This window comes from Symphodus melops (assembly GCF_947650265.1).
Source record: "Symphodus melops genome assembly, chromosome: 4".
Lineage (NCBI taxonomy): Eukaryota > Metazoa > Chordata > Actinopteri > Labriformes > Labridae > Symphodus > Symphodus melops.
Genome location: NC_136694.1, coordinates 24,520,411 through 24,537,786, shown reverse-complemented (window position 1 = coordinate 24,537,786; position 17,376 = coordinate 24,520,411). Strand labels below are relative to the sequence as shown.

The 17,376-nt window shown below is 40.5% G+C and overlaps 1 protein-coding gene across 1 annotated transcript in view; it reads right to left on the bottom strand.

The window, feature by feature from the left end:
* Positions 1-10,505, bottom strand: part of asic1b (acid-sensing (proton-gated) ion channel 1b) — a 161,277-nt gene extending 150,772 nt beyond the window's left edge. Inside the window, exon 1 of the mRNA XM_079341160.1 lies at positions 9,129-10,505. Within this exon, the coding sequence (XP_079197286.1) occupies positions 9,129-9,490 (362 nt within the window). The 5' untranslated portion in view covers positions 9,491-10,505. The remainder of the gene's footprint in view (positions 1-9,128) is intronic.
* Between the last annotated feature and the right edge of the window lie 6,871 nt (positions 10,506-17,376).

Below are 17,376 nucleotides of genomic sequence, written 5' to 3'. Positions count from 1 at the left end.
CTATGTCTCTCCACACAATCATGTTAATTGTTCTGCCAAATAAATTGGATGAAGTGTTTTTGGCGGCGCGTTTTAATGTAAGCAAAACAATGTAGTTCTAATGCAGTGATTCAGGTTCAAAGTCCTGCAAACTCTGGGAAACACTACGCACACTGTTTAGTGTTTGAAAACCAAGCCAAACACTTCACAAAGCATCTGCTGCAATTTATTTCAAGTGGAAAATGAGCAGTATCATGTAGAGGAGCGTGAGACACAAAAACATTACGGCGTGCGAGTCATTTGCATGTAGCAGCACACCGAGCGGACACTCATTTACAACTCTCAGAAACCAAATCCTGGGAACGTCATTTATGAAACGCCTCTGCCCGACAACCACCATCGACCTCCAGCACCTGCTCACAGCCATTCACAGATACAAATTAACCTCAATTAACCAGCACGGCCTCGCTCGGAGAAAAAGACGGCCCACTGATGACCCCTGCTGAGCGATGGGCCATCAGCGGAACAAGCTTCCAAATTATGGAGTGCTAAGATTAAGCACTACTGACAGACACTTATGAGAATGATTTGTTTGGACACACAGAAAGAACAAGCAAGATGGTTTTTGAATTTGGTTTGGAATTAATCGAAAGACAAGGTTGTCACTCTGACTATGTCTTCCAAACGAGCGAACGAGTCAAAAGGAGAGGCGAGAAGAATTGAATTTGTGTGTAATGTGAGAGAGCAGCAGCCATCGTATAATAACTTCTGTGTATTGTGTTACTCTAATAATTTGGAGCGGCTCAATTTAAATGTGCAAACATGAATAACTCATTTCCAAAGCTGTAGTCACCAGAATTAGAACTGAAAACACCCGAGAGACAGACAGAGACAAAGGCATACCCTTCTCCTGACAATAAATCTGTGGATGACTTTGTGGATGCTGACAGCCCTGTTATTTCTCATGGACATGAGAACCATTTCAAACCATTATTGGTGGTAAATCTAAATGGATTTTTTTTAATTCCACAAGGTCAGGCTTTGTCTGTGCACATGATTAAGATTTTGTCCCTTGACGTTAGGAATAATGTAAGTAGCTGCATGAATTTTAAAAAAAAGAAGAAGAAATATTATTTCTTTTGTGAGCGCAGCCTTAATATTCAACTGGCAGTGTGTTTTCAACTTGTGTCCCGACCAAATGACAAGAAATGTAATATGTTCCGCTGCAGCCCCACTGTTGTTTACCTGGTATACAAACAGAATGAAATAAAATATTCACCATGTGAGGCGGCGTACGCTGTGATTCGAAATGACTGTTTCTCTCTACTGAACTCATAACGCTGATGAGGGGGAATCCATCACACTGTATTGTGAAAGTGGGGTTAAAGATGGAGGTGGTTGAGCTGTGAAGACTGGGACGATCAGTAACACTGAATGTAGCATATTGTAAATGCATGGCGTTAAAAGGACCCTGTGGTTGCTGTATCTACAGTATGAACTAAAGAGCGGAGAAGAACAGATTTGCGGGCACAAATAAGTACGAAGCTATGATGTCGTTCACTGACAATGAATGGGAATATGAATATCATCGCCCCTCCTGCCCCCCCCCCCCCAGTTCATTTTTCAGAAACGTCATGTGGAAATTGTAGTTGGGGGTTACATTTCGGAAACATTGAGTTGAAGTCAGCATGAACGATACGGCTGTTAGCATTCACACACGCAAGGATGGATGGATGTATGAACGCATACTCGGGACCCCTCAGGATCAATAAATTATCTATTTTACTTTTTGACCCACCAGCCAAGGTAGCAGACGTTTTGTTGGATCAGTTCACAGACTTAATCAAGGTCTATCAGGTCAGGAAAATTAAGAAATTGCTCGCCGGTATGAGTGCCCATGCAGGCCAAACCTGCTACCATAACATCACAACAACAAAAACATCAGAGAATAATAAATGAGCTATTATTTACAAAAAAAAAACAAATTGTTGTTCTACTCGATTTAGCTTTGACTGTGTTTAACAGCTAACATTGAGTGTAACACTGGCTGCTCCTGTGGTGTGTGTTGTAAGTGAAAAGGCGAGCGCACTTTTAGTGATGCGAGCGATGTATCTTCAGTGTTTAGATAAAACACAACGATGTTTCACAGAGTCTGCGTTGATAAGTTCACAAACTACAACAGGCTGCGGGATAATTTACAAATGTTAGCGATTGTTGATGACTGCAGACACACTGGCAGTCAATGGAGAAAAGTCAAACCAACCGTCTGCCTGTGATTACAAGCCTTCCCAACTTTTGTGTTCTGTTGAACTTTAAGTAATCAGGTAAACATGGTGGTTGGCTTTTCTGTCTGTGTTTGCAGATCAGTGTCTGTTGATATTACTATTATTGTTCAAACATTTACCTGCCATGTGACGAATAGCCCTCCTGAAACGTTTTGTGTTTTCCATTTATTTTGGAGGCAACACATAATGAACGGTTCTGAAAAGTCCGACAGTTTTCAGAGAGTCATGTCGTGCTTCCAGTGTTTGTTTTTACCGACATCACTGAGGAGACAAGCTGCACGTCCTGATGGTAAAAGATGATGAAAGCTAGTAGTTACCTAAGACAATACTGGGCTGATAGTTTATAACACACATATCTTCCAGGCATCCTGACACTAAAATGGCATTCTTTAGACGGACTCATCAGGGAAGATTAACTTCACTGAATCTTGCAAGATGGAATATAAAAGCAATTTCTTCTGTGACGTCCAAAACTCTCTTCCCCTTCTCTATCGCTCCTCTTTCTAAATCAGTTTTCTCAACGCCTTTTTCAAAAGGTAAAACTTGAACGTCTGACACCTACTGAGTCAGGGAGTTACTTCATATCATCACTGTAACTTGTAGTGCATCTTCGTTCTGGTCTTTTGGGCCACAGCTGTCTTCTCTTTATTTATATTTTTAATAAAGAAGATGCATGAGTAGTTGATACCACCATGGCACAACAGGCTGATGATTACAGGACAGTGCTCATGACCCTTTGCTCATAAATTAACAAGATGATAATCCCAGGAGAGGTTGTGTATTATTAGTTGCTACCTTGCCTTTTGGCTCTGGCTTTTTCTGATGAAGGAAAATGAAGGTTATGTAGGCGTAATGCTTAAAGGCAGAGTTTGTAATTTTCTCCAGATAAACTTTTGAAGATTTTGGTTGAAATTGCCTTAAAGTCCTGACAGACATTAATAATTCATGGGAAACAAAACAAACAAAGAAAAGCCGTCATCTGAAGCACTTGAAAACTTCACACTCGAAGCACGAGCTGAACTCCGCTTCTGGACCAATGGTGCTTTTTTTTCTCTTCTCACAAGAGGTCAACATGAGCTGGTCAGCTAATTTAGGTTTGGGTCAAAATTAGAGATGGAAAGATTAATGGTGAAATCATGATAAATCGATTCAAAGGTGTCAAGACTGACATCGCTGCTCCGAAAAATGAATCACAATTATAAGGTCGAGTGTCAGCAGCTGCAGAGCGAGATTTTCAAATTGAGGACGCTCCTCCGTGTGGAAGCATTTTGGCTTCCCCAGGACAGAAAATAAAAGGAGGTGAGAAGATAACAAACAAACAAAGACAAAAACTATGTGCAAATATTATTAGAAGACACAAATAGCACAACCAACATGATTCAGCATTTAACTGACACCAAGCTCCAATCACCTCCCATTGTAGCGAAAAAAAACAAGACACATTAAAAAGGCAAATCACATGGACAAGCGGGTTTTCAGGCCCTAAAGGAATCTCTTCTTGTCATAATTTGACAACAGTCTCATGTTGTAAGATACACTGCGAGAGAATCGTATGATGAACCCCGTATCAGAAGTCGTACCATAACATGAGTTTAGTGAATCGTTACATCCCTACACGTACTGTAGTCAAAATCTATGTGGTCAGATTTTGAATAAAAATTCACCGGATGGGTTCCATCTTTTTTTTTTCTTTCCTCAGAATCCTAAACTTCTGCACATACTGATCAATCCATCACTCGTCACCAAAATTGTCATCTTGATCTTTCGTCTACAAAAGGTCTACAGGTCTACTGCTACTTTCGAAGCAGTAGACCTGAGCACGGACAGTTGATGAGTTCACATAAGAGTTTGTTGCAAGCCTGGTGCGTCTCATGCAGACACTTAAAAAGGTATCTCTTTGCTTATGAATTATGTGCAGTCATGGAGTCTTGGTATCTCATGTCTAGGGAATGAGGTTTAGAAAGCATTGGTCACACCACGGTTCAGGCACAGATGGAAGCAGCTGCATCTTTGACAAAAAGCACAGCTCAAATCTAGAGGCCACACTGGGACTACTTCACAACATCGCCGTGCCTTATTGTAATAAGAAGATACAGCCTGTTGTGGTAAAGTCTGAATTTAATTGAATTGTATCGTGAGCCTCTGTCTTATAAGCAACACAAAGCTGCCAGGAGAGCACTTAAGACGCCGTGCCCGGATCCCAGAGTCAGGAGGCTTTAGCTGAGGCGCATACAATCACAATAATATGGGAAGATTTTTTAATATTGCCCTGCCACTGCTCCCTAAAGCAATCATAGCAAACTCACTCCATAAGGGTGGGGGAGACTAAATTGGATTATGGGCCACAAGCACTTTAATTTGGTTGCGGGAACTAAAACGGATGAAGAAGCATCTGCATCACTTTGCCATCCCAGGAAAGAAGCTCGTAAATATGGTCGAGGGATTTTTGACGGAGAGACTGGTCACTCAACTTCACTCCCACGAGGTCGGGACGTCAGAAAAAACACACTCTTCAAAGCACTTCATACGCCATTTTTATTTAGTTGGTGTTCAAACCACATGTTGCATGACACAACAATGAACACATGTTGATCTGATCTCAGGTAATTATCCAATTAGTGCAAATTGAACTCCTCTCCTAATGAGGATGGGATTGTTTGTGCAGTGTCCTTGAAAATGAATAACTGTAACGACTCCTGGCAGCACAGTTTGGATAATCACATCTTAATTATGGTGCACCTGTGACAGTTATTATGCCACTTTGGACAAGATCGCAGAGAGGCAGACAAGAGCCGCAGAGAGGTGAAACCAACCCGAACAAATCTCAATTTCACTAAAACACAATCACACCCACACAAATCTATGGAGCCAAAAAATAATAATAATAACGCAGATCATCTTAATAGAATGGATTACTTTTGACCTGAACAAACTTGACCTTTTGCCAAATTTACTACCAATGTCTCCTCAGCAATAATCCCCTCACAAAATAAAGAACTGCTATAAAGAAGCCTTAGACACGGCTCTTTGTTTTTTTGATCTGCCCTTCTTCTGTCCTCTCCCATGCACTTTCTTTTTTTTTTTTACGAACCAATTCCTGAGTAGAACCTGTGAACTTGCTGAGACGGATTTTGTAGCTCTTTATAAAACGCTTATGTGAAATTAGAGCATGTTTGCAAGCTCGGGAAACATGGGAAAGATTAATAACTGTGTAAGCAGAAGACTCGCATCTCTGGCTCTCGTGAACTGATGCGGCAACATAACCAACACCTTTTTCGAAAATGACCTTTGTTTTGTTAATTATCATGTAATTGCCTTTGCGACATAATAAAAATAAAATTAAGCAATTTCCTTGTGATGTTCTGCACTGCTAAGTGTGACTTCAACCTGGAAAATCCAATGAGAAAGTAATTGATTGGGGGGGGGGGGGTATATGAACTGCTGGAGTGGAGTTAGTTAAAGTGAAGTTCCTCGACGTTCAGCTATAAACTTCAAAGCTTCTAAGACAGAGTAGCCTCTCTGCAAGGGCAGATATTGCCCGCTGCGTCCTCCTGAGACAGCGACACTTAGAACCACATGACACTTTTTCTCTCAAATATTTCTTGGAAAACTCAGCCTGATATAAAGAGCCTTAGTACTACAATGTTTTTTGTTTTTTTTCCCGGAATTAAAGTGTAATTTAAAACCACAAAAAAAAAACACCCAATTAACGAGGAAAAAACTTTTCTTTTTTTTTCTTCTCACAGCTCAGATTCAAGTTGTTCACAGTGCTCCGATGTTCTTATCAAACAGTACATTTTCTATTTCTTTGAGTAAGACTGTGAAGCTGTCCCTGTCTTCTATCAAAGACATTTTTTGTGGACTATAGTACAAAAAAGCATTTATTATTATGCACTTATTATTTTATTAATGTTCACTTATAACGTGTTCATCTCGAGCTGTAACTGTTTTCACACACACGCTCGTGAACATTTCTGGGACATTGAAGGACAGCTCGACTCGTGAATCTCTCTGAGTTGCTTCTTCACATGTCCTCAACAGCGGGGGAATTGTCCTTGTCACATGGGTGGGTTCTCAGGAGGCAAAACACGATGTTTAAAAAAAAACAAAAAAAACATACACACTGTACCCGTCCCGCCTCGGTCAGTTGTGTTTCATGAACTGGCTCAAAGTAAGTGACAGGTCATATAAATGTCAAACTTGCTGTGAACTTTCCTGAATATTTCCTGCTGCTCGCTCCAACTTCATGTAGAAATTTAGAAAACAGGGTTGCCTGTTTGCATTCACACATACGGCTCAATTTACAGACTATGTCAGGAATTTTGTGCTCGTGTGAAAACATTTATTTTGCTCTGTCAGACATGACTCTAGATTATGAAGACATTGCAGTTCCTGTTTTCAAAGCTCTCTCCTTGGGTTTATTTGTTTTGTTTCATCTCATATATTCCGAGAAGGAGGAGGACTGCCAGCTTACCGTTACTTGTTCCAACATCTAAATGAAGGAGAATCCCAAAATACTTTGCTGTTCATATTACTCTGAAGGTAATAACCACACATTCAATGTTTGCCGTTGTTCACACTGTTTGTTCTCATATTAAAAATGCAATTATCGAGCTACCATCCATTTTAGATTGGCCTATGGAATCAAATGGGAAACGTTTTGAAGAAATAGATAGATAGATAGATAGATAGATAGATAGATAGATAGATAGATAGATAGATAGATAGATAGATAGATAGATAGATAGATAGATAGATAGATAGATAGATAGATAGAGGTCTCGCGAATAACACTGGACCAATCTGTGAACTGGCAAAAAGTTGGGGGACAACTCCCCCTCAAGGCCAAATGGAACAAGAGGGGGCAAGAAACAATGAGAGAGATGAGAGAGTGTTAATCAGCAAGACAACTCTGTAGCCTAACAAACAGCCCTAATTACACAGGGATAAAGACTTGTTCATCACAGAGCTTACGAGACACAAGTTAATTGCCTCTGCTTGCAGTTCCCTCCCTCCATCTGAAAGCAGCTTGTTCCAAAGTCACTTGGAGCCAATGTTTCCTCTAAGTCTTTACCCCCCCTTTTTTTTCAGAGGTGGTTCCCACTCTTCACATGAATCCTTTCTGAAGCTGTGCGGAGATATCAAACAGAGGGTAAAGCTTACTTTGATATTTTGAATAGTTTGCCATTAGAGTACAAACACAAGAGAACCAGATGCACGGAGGATGTAGGCACGCTGCTTGAAATCTATACCATACAGAGCAGTTAGAGCTGCAGCCTCACATAGTGGAGTCTATTGCTGTAAGGTTATCACCGGTGATATGGATGCATACATACAGTAGAGGTCACAGAGCAATGATATTCATTATGAAAGCAGAGAATTGAATCCATGTCATTCTAGCATGTACAGTAAAAGTACTCCTTGACTGTGCCTTTGGCCGCTGAGCTGTATGGATCAATATGCTAAAAATACCCGCGACTAATGTGTTCAAGATGCTATTTAGATGTGTCTGTATGTAGAAGATCTGCAGTGAGCTGTGCCTGTGTTTGTGTGTGTGGTTGATCGCGGTGCCAAGGACGATTATCCTCTCCACTATGGTAAACGTGATCGGAATGAAATTGGCAGCCGAGAGAAAGTAAAGAAATTTTAAAGTCAAAAGTTTTTACAGTGAGCTTGTCACGCCTGCTGAAAGTCTAAAATGATCAAAGCACGGCAGAGAGCAACAAGTGTAAAAAGGGAGGAAACCACAGCTGTGAATCACACAAGCGTCTCTCGACAAGTTCTCCAACGGGGAGTTTCAAAAAATCGACTCATCTTCTTATGCAGAGATATTCACGTCACATGAACTGAAAAATGATGGGGCCAGAACATTATTTTACATTAACCACTAAGAAACAGCTCTTCCATGATCTGTTACCTGGAGGAGGGTGGGGGATTCAGATGATCTCAGATCTGCTGCTTCTCTGTGTCGACACAATTCAAAGGACTGACGTTCGATATATTTCACAGGCTTGTTTCAGAAACACCGAGGCTCATGTGCAGTGTCGCTGCTGACATGATCAGTAATGTCACTACATTTTAAAATAATTAACTGAAGAAAACAGCTACCACCTATTTTTTTTATATATACATTACCTAAGGCGGAGGTCAGTCCAGGGTCAAATACACAGAAAGCCATAAAAAGGTTTTGCATGTTGTTTGCACATGTCCCCTTTGGCCTCACAGCAACAAGCAGAGGGACAGGTGTTACAACACTGCTTTGCACTTTCAAGTGACCTATAAGATTTCCCCCGAGGCATTTTAAACATTAAAACAGAAATCAAGGTCACTACAACCAAGATCATATTCCATAGATGTCAAAGTTTTCAAGATCTGTGTCCATGTTAACTGCGAGGCCTGACAAGAAGAGCGTCATCACAACTTTTCACTACTTTCCTTTTCGGTGACTTTCCTCTGTTGGTTCAGGGATGAAGTTATTTACTGCCTCTTAATTAATTTTATTGGAGAAGTTAATTGTTTAATTTTCGTGATCACTGCAGCAGAATGTGTACCCACATTAAAAATTTACTGTTTCAGCCAAATGTTTCAATCTTCTGACTGTTATCTTGTGTTGTGCGGTGGACAGAATCAACAACTACTCAATCCTCACAGATGGGTCTGCCTGAGGCAAAATCTTATCACTCAGAGTGTGTGCTGAATAATAGTTTGTTTTATGCCAAACAATACAGAGAAGAAAAAAGTCAGTTAAAAGTTAGGTGCAAATCAAAAATCAGTAGATGTCACCCATACAGACCCCCTGGCATGTTGCTTCTGGCCAACAGGTACTTTAAAGCAAAGGTATAAAGCAAGTGGGGAAACACACACCTGCCGTTGAGCAAGGCAAGGAGCTCCCCAGCGTGGTACAGGTCGTTGCGTGTCACCCGGCTGAAGCGGAAGGAGTTGAGGTTGCAGAAGGTGACTGAGGGGAAAATCATCTGAGGGGCCGCCACCTCGTCCAGCTTGGTGACATGCGGGTACTGGAAGTAGAGCTGCACCCTGTCCACGCACACCATCATCAGCACACCCAGGGAGCCCATGAAGAACAAAATCCACAGGCTGCGCTTGATGCACATTCGCTCATAAGTGAACATGTGCGATATGCCGTGCAGCGTGGACCTGCTGGCGAAAACTTCAATGGGTGCCGGCTGCTTGTAGTCCACATCCTCCGAGTCCGCTTTCAGATCCATTATGTCCCCGAGATGAGTTAAGCTGAATGCAGTGTGTATCCGGTGGAAAATCTGCCTTTATAAGCAGATGCTTTCTTAATTGTAAGGAGGTTGCTGTCTGCAAGTTCACGCCCTTCTACGCATACATTCCTCATGCAGTCTGTGGGAAATGTTGCGTCACTGACAGCCGGGAAAACAACCCGATGTACAGCGCATTTTAACCAAGATATATCCTGAAGACGCCACCGTCTCTTTACATGTAAAACAGTGAAGAAAGTATAGATTTCGAAAGCATGGGTTGTACTTCTGCTGGGGGTCACAGTTCCATAACAATAAACAGCCCGGCGTGGAGGAGCGCGCATGGAGGGATGCCAACGCTGTCCTCTCCTCCACACTTCTGCACAATGACCGAGTTGACGCTTTGGCTTTCTCCTTCACAACAAAACGCACTTTAATGGAGTGAAAGAAAATTGCGAGGGGGGGTGAAACAATCCCAGTTCAGAGGAAGAAAAAACAAGAGGACAAATCACACCGACGGGGAAAAGCAGCGGAATCAGAGCAGAGGAAAAATCAAAGCGGTGTTGTATTCTCTCTCTGTGCACGGCAGGCGGAGAGAGCTCTGCCTGTGTGGCTCTCCATGCTCATCATGTGCAATCCCCGGCAAGTGCGGAATAACAAACAGCAGCTGATTTCCCCGCAGGTTAGCGTTTTAAAAAGCAGTCTTCGGTGTGTCCATGGGTTTTTTTGTCAGCCAGAGTAAACAGCTGCATCACAGCGGAGCTGGGTCTGTCAGGTGTAGCAGCCTCGGTGCGCCTCTGCTCGCATCCATTCCCCCTCCTCCGAGCTGCCTCCACACAACAATGCAGGGATAATTACTCGTGCTTCGTATAGATTAAAGCTGGTTTATCTTTCAATAAGAGAGCTATGAGAAAACATAATGAGTGCCCGGGCTAAAGAGGTATACACCACGGGAGAGATGCTCAGCGTTGAGGATTCAGGGACCTCTGAGGCGGTCGCGCGCTTCGCCCGGATCAATGAAATTCGCCCCAAACAAGAGAGACAGCAACGATAGGATTGTGTGTGCTTTACACCAGGTGACGAAGTCCAACGTAACTGGGATAAGACTTCTCGAAAGCGTGGGGGTTATCCAGAGATCCAGTTTTTGTGTATCCAGCCAACAATTTTAGTGAGCCTATTGCAGTATAATGTGACTCAAAACAGTGACACCAGAGTGTGACTGGCAGTCCTCAGAGCTAGTGAAACATGGAGGCTATTAGACCAACTTTCTTCAGCTAGGGGTTTTTGTTTTGACTTTAAAGAGTTAAATTGTGACAAAATGTCGACTCCTTTTAAAAAGGTAAGTTCAATTGAGTTACTATGCCTGGTTTGTCTGCTTAAAAAAGCTAGCTAAAGTCAGTACCAAACGTATTGTTAAGGTGTCGACACAACGTCTTCAGAGCATTAAGTATGATGGCCTTGAAGGGCAAAACAATAAAACTTTCGCTCAGGAAACAAAAGTCGATTTAAAAACTTTTCACAAAACAATATTCAAGTGACGCGAAATAAGCTGGGAAAAGGGACTGAAAATTACTCATTTGGCCAATTTAATTACATTCACATTCTTCTGAATGTTGATTAGTGTACACTGTCCCTTTTAAAAATAAAATAAATAAACAACATATCACACACATAGCAACATAATGCATAACTGAGCTACATATTCAGTAGCATAAACTCTGTTCATAAGCACTGTTCTCTTCAACTCCTCAATACAATGTATGTATTTCATGTAGGCTGCAGTGTTTTAATTTATTTTGGCTTCTAATTCTATTTAATGATATGTAGTCAAGGATGGTTAGATGACATTTTCAAATGTTCTAAAATACCACTTATTAAATATGTGTTTACCTGCTCTTGACATGGATAGTTTAAGGATTGTTATTCAGTACAGGCGGTAAAAGTTTGAAAAAAAAAAAAAGCTTCTGACTGTGTAATTGTTCAGGGATTGTTCTAATGTGTAATTTTCATTACTGAAAAGTTTTAATAAGCCAGCATCCCATCAACATACAGGCTTTCTTTTTGTACATTCAGAGCAGTAAACTCTGTGTCAGTGAAATGACACTTTATCTAATTAAAATGGAAAAAAAAGGTCTGAATTATAGTTAACTTTTCCCTAATAGCTTGAAAAGGATACCAACCAGAGAGGCTCTCGACTTGCTTGAAGTGGAATATTCCCATTAGTGTACAGACGAGATAATTTAATAAAGGCCTCCCGAAAGGCTACTTTTGCACTCAAAATGAAGAGGGGCAGAGCTCCCTATGAAGAACTCACAGCTTCCAGGCATTGTAAGTGAAAGGCAAAAGATGCATTACTTTGGTGTTAGATTTCAAAATGATTGGATGTTTGTTACTTAATCATATACATTAGTTGATGGAAAAGAAGCAACGTTTTTTAAAAATTCACAAAGAAATAATGTTGCAGTATTAGGTTCATAACTTATCAGACGTTTAGTCATCGGTGCTGCCGACAAACACATTTGTAGAAATCAATATTTTTATACTGTAGCCAGAAACCAAACACACTGTATATCGGTGAGCTGTACATTTCCTCTGCAAAGCAGTGATTTGTTTAAGAAATTCAAACAAACATAAAGGCAAGCATCAATTCACAGGCAGTGTACACACATGCAGAACTGCAGATAAACATTCACCCACATTTATACATGCATGCACACATGAACTAGGTTGTCTGTGGTGTCACACAAATCCCCAAACAAATCCATTTTCTCCCTTGACCAATTCTCTGTAGTTGACTGAATGTAACATCCAAATATGTCAGAGTGCATGAGCGAGCCAAACACAGGCGATAAGGCAGATGTGTCGCAAGACTGCTGGTGCCAAATCTATCATAGACACCGTATTGCCAAGAGGCGAGGGGAGCTCACCCATGAAATTGTTCATAATTCGTCCATAATTGCCATTTGCCATAGTATTGACTGTGACAATGTGGCATCTCATATTGATCAGCAGTGCTGGGAAGATGAGCCATGCCACTGTTTCAGTGAGATGATGTGAATTCTGGGCATTCATTGTGCATCAGTGACACACGGGTTTGATATTACAGTGGATATTAAATTACTGAAGAACATACTGAAAGCAGATGCTGGGATTGAAGTAAACCCAAATTTAGATTTTATTATGGTCACCTGTTGCTACAGTGAGGCAAGAATATCTTACCAAGAGGATACTTTGAGCCATTTAGGTGATACTGAAGAAAATGAAAGAGTATTTCTCCTCAAAGTACCTTGATGAATAGAACTCTCTGACAAAGTTGTTCAGCTTTCTTACGGAGCTCTTCGGTTCAGCTCTGCTGATGTTTCCTGCTGTCCAGGTCTGCTGGCGAATGTATTTTCCAACAACAAATTTATTTTTTAAAGGCCATGTTGAAAGCTAAGAAGTTGAAAAAAACATCAGATTTAATAGCAGCAATTCCTTTAAGTACAGAAGTAGAACTTGCCACCACTGCCAAACTGGTTATAGGTTGTTTTTTCTTTTTTCTTTTTTTTAAATCAGCCCAAATAAGTCAGTGGTAGTGGAGTTGAAATGATGTCATAAAAGGCTTGTTTAAATAAATATAAAGTATAAAGAAGTGGGTTTTTTAAGCAGGACTAATGCAGGTCCCTCTAATGTACTTCAACATAGACATTAAAAGAAAGAAGTAGTCACTGAGCCTTTTAATGCAAGTGAAAAGTGATGTGAGATATATGGGCAGGGGGGGGGCAGAAGCAGCTGTAAGAAGGACTGAGAACAAAGACGGTGTATAGACCTCTTTACAAATGCACTACAAGAGCATATTGAAGATGCTATGTCTGTTTGTTCCATATGACAGTCTTTTTTTGTTGCAGTAATAGATTTTTCTGATATGCCTGCTGTTTAAGCAATGACGTCAGCAATGGTGCAAGAGCTTTTGCAAGGACTGTGTTTTTTTTTTAAAAAAAAGGCTCATGCTGATGACTGCTATTCATGTCTGGAAAATGAGCTGATTTTGAGAGTGAAAACTAAAATGATAAGATGAACAAGACAGACCCCTTTCTGTTCGCTTTTTTCAAAACGTTTCCTCTTAATGGTTTACCCGTAACAATATAACGTACAGTTAAAATATGTGAACGGGTACAACTGTAACCAAGCACATATGTTTAAGCTCTCCAAAGGCACAGGCTCAAAACCAAGAATGTAAGGAATTCACATTTTAATTGGCTCCATAAACTGAAAATATTAGCCCATGGCTATTTAGCTTATAGAGTACTGAGTTAAGGGTATTCTCCAGAGCTCTGTCCTTCTTTAGAGTTAACTGAACCAGGGGAGTGTATGTGCACAGATGCAGAGCTGGTAGCCAAAGTGAACTCCCTAAAGCTAGCTGGCAGCTCTTTCCTTCTCTACTGGAACATGTTGGTACAGATGTGATATTTAGGGCCCTTGGTCAACATATATAACAGGACCAAGAGCCTTACATTTTTTTATGAACTTCAAGTTAAATTTCCGAAGAGGAAACAGTATTAAACCTGTGTTTTGTAGGCAAATTAATCTGTATTTACATTATATGTCAAAGAGAATCCATGTGATAATTCAAAAAATTAAGCAACAATGTAATTCATGTATCACTGTTGTCTTATATCTTTCTAAACCCCAGATTACTTATGATTCCTTTCAACTCAGTTTATGGGCTAATGGACAAGACTATTTTTCAGTAAACAAAATAGTTGTAGTAACAGAAAAAAAATGAAAATTGAAATGAAATATTTCTGATTGCTGAGCAGGTCTAAACCTCCTTAACCTTTGGACTAGCCATCCTGGTTTAGACTGGTTTAATAAAAAAAACTTCCATTAATTGGAGACGGCAGGCGATCAAAAAAACAAAAACAAACAAAGGCAGATTCTTACATCTTTGAGAGGGCAGAGTAACAGGCCATTTTTAAAGGCCCAGCCCACACCTTCCCACAGAGATGCCACCTATTAGTCATCAGTGAGCTGCTCCTTGAACACACGACATAAACACACATTTATAAGCAATATAATAGCCAAACATAGAATAACTGCAGCTACATCATTTAGATTGCATAACACAGAACTGGTTCATGTAAGACCAATACAACGGTTTGTCAACAGAACAATTTGTGAGGTTGGATTTTATTTCATATTTAATATGTTTGACACTGCTAGTGAAAGCAGTCTTTCACAGAGATTATTCAACCCCTCCTCATTCATTTTCTTTCATCCACTCTCTGTCTCTTGTGTCCTCCTTTCCTTTCAGCTCCCTCCATGCTGATTGGCTTTTAAGGCTTCTCGCTGTGCCAACCAACTCAGTGGGAGCTGGCAGTGAATATGAATACACTCTTGGGTCCCATTGACAAGTCTCTTTACTTATCATTGGCACAACCAGCACACAGAGGGAGCAAGACGCTCTTGACCCTGGTGATTTGAGTCTGTTTCCAGCCCACACCTGAAACCTTCCTCCAAGCAACTGTTGCCTTGGCGCTAGTCCAGAAAGGGACATCTTCAGAAGGTGATGGACAAGGTTTTCATAGACAGATGGTCGTTGGATCTAATAATGAGTATCTGAAGATTCCAACCCAGATACAAGCGTACTCCCCAAGTGGGCAGTGACCATTATCACACAAGGGCGCCTTTTTGTCAGCAGGGGGATCCATCATCGGAAAGCTTCGAAACCCACAATTGCAATAGCTCTTTGGGATGCAGTTCACCAAGAAACCATCTCTTTCAAGTAATGCTGCACTGAATCATGTGTGACTTTACTCTCTTCCTCCTTAGCCTTCCCCTTTTATGTCCCTTCTAATAATAGCAAACCCTACAAAGCTGTTGCTTCTGCAGAATGTTAACATGCTTCATTTAAGCAATGTACCTTACACTTATATACTGTATTTTATTTAAGCAATCCACTATATTCACACAGCGGCCATTTTAATCCGATTGACCACTCATAAGGGATCACAGAAGCTGTTGAAATGTCATAATGTGATGCTCCAACCAGTACAAGCTTTAGAAAATGAAGACATTGTATGTAATTTATGTGCAAAGAAAAAGCTTATTAATGGAGGACAATATACAGTGTGCTGTCGGAACTCATTGGTTACTGTGCAACAACAGCTGATGCTAATAATCAAGCTTTCCAGCCAACAATACAACAGACGTAAATCCCTCACTAAAATACTATACTTACCATAGTGTTAAACTATCAAGAAGTCAAATCAGCTTTTAGCCTCTTCCGAAGCCAATGACAATATCATCAAGAATTGTAATATTAGCTATTGTCTGATCAATAATTATGTCTTTTAAACTCAAGGTCTCCCTTTTATTTCAGTCAGTACTCTACCTGAAAGCAGTGGAAATATAAGGACTGTCAGATACATTTGAGGACTCAATTCTTCAGTTGGCTGTCCTTCCTCTGATGTTTGACATGGCCTTTTTTGCAATCTGAGTCTTTAGTAGAATTTGAAGCTATGCTTAAAGGTCTAGCCATTAAAGCCAAATGGCCTTTGGTGTCTGGTTGGTGCAGATGGAACAGTGTGATGTGTGGGTGAGAGGTAGTGTCACCTTACCATTGCTATTTCTTTCCCTTTTAGAGTGGTTGAATGTGTCTGAACATGGGTTATTCATCTGCGTCTCTGGCTCAATACAGCATCAAGCCTCACTGAGGATCTGTCCCTGGAACGAAAGTTTAAGAATCGCCACTCACTAACGTTGTGCATTTACAGCCTGGGGCTTAATCCAAGGTTAGTGTTTTGAGATATTTGTTACGTCAGACCTTTACAATAATTACACACCAAGCAAAACCACTAAATGTACTTCTATTTTGGCCTGCAGGAGATCCACTGTTACCACTGACGTCTGGAACAGCACAACTAAATTGACATCATAAGTTTTTCATAAGTAGGCTAATGATCATGCTACTTCTTGATATCTTTGTGGGCAAAACATGCAGCTTAAAAGAGCTCATTCCTTCAGTAGAGTTTTGAGTGATTGGCTATTGTCCACAGCTGAAGCCTCATTATGGGACAAGACGGTAGCTCCACCTCATTCTTCCAGTCTCATAAGAAGTGCAAAAGAAAATTTTAATTAGCCGTAAGGAGGATTTAATCCCAATGACTTCTTTTCATTCACAACTAATTAAATATTCACATGCAGACTCTCATTCTAGCACCCCACACCTACCCTTTGTATTGGTCTCTTATTTCTTTGGTGGTCTGCTGCACAGTATTTGCCTCTTCTTCAACTGTATTGTGCCAGTGCATGTATGAGATATGGGCTTAGCAAAAACGGGCACCCATTCCATAATATGACATGAAAGGGATTAGTTTTCATTGAAGAGATAATTGAAAATTAAATCGCCTGCAATTACTTTTAACAACTGACCATGAAGAGTTCTTATAGGTAGGCATGTGAACTGTGAGCAAGTTCATAATGACTTGAGCTAAAATCATTAGGATTTTAGAATTTTAATTTTGTGAAATAAAAGTTCACATGTGAAGAACCTTTTTCAATAAAAATCATCTTTTTTAAATTTGTTTTTTGCACTGGCAATTTCAAAAAGACATGACTGCTGTTGAATGTTCTTGATATAGACATCCTGTGATTTCCTTTCTTATGATTTACCAAGCAGCTGGCTGGCCACATGGGGCCCAATCAATAGCTTTAACTCATACTGTTAGCTCTGTAGTGCAGAGTGAAATACAGAGGCATAAGCTGAGTAAAGCCCCCTTCCTCTCCTAAGAATTTTTTTTTTTTGTGAAATCAAATGAAATATCTGAGTGTACCAGTCAAAAAGACCGATGTAAGAAATCTTTTGCATCCTGCACCAACATGAAAATGCAGTTTAACAAATGTGACAG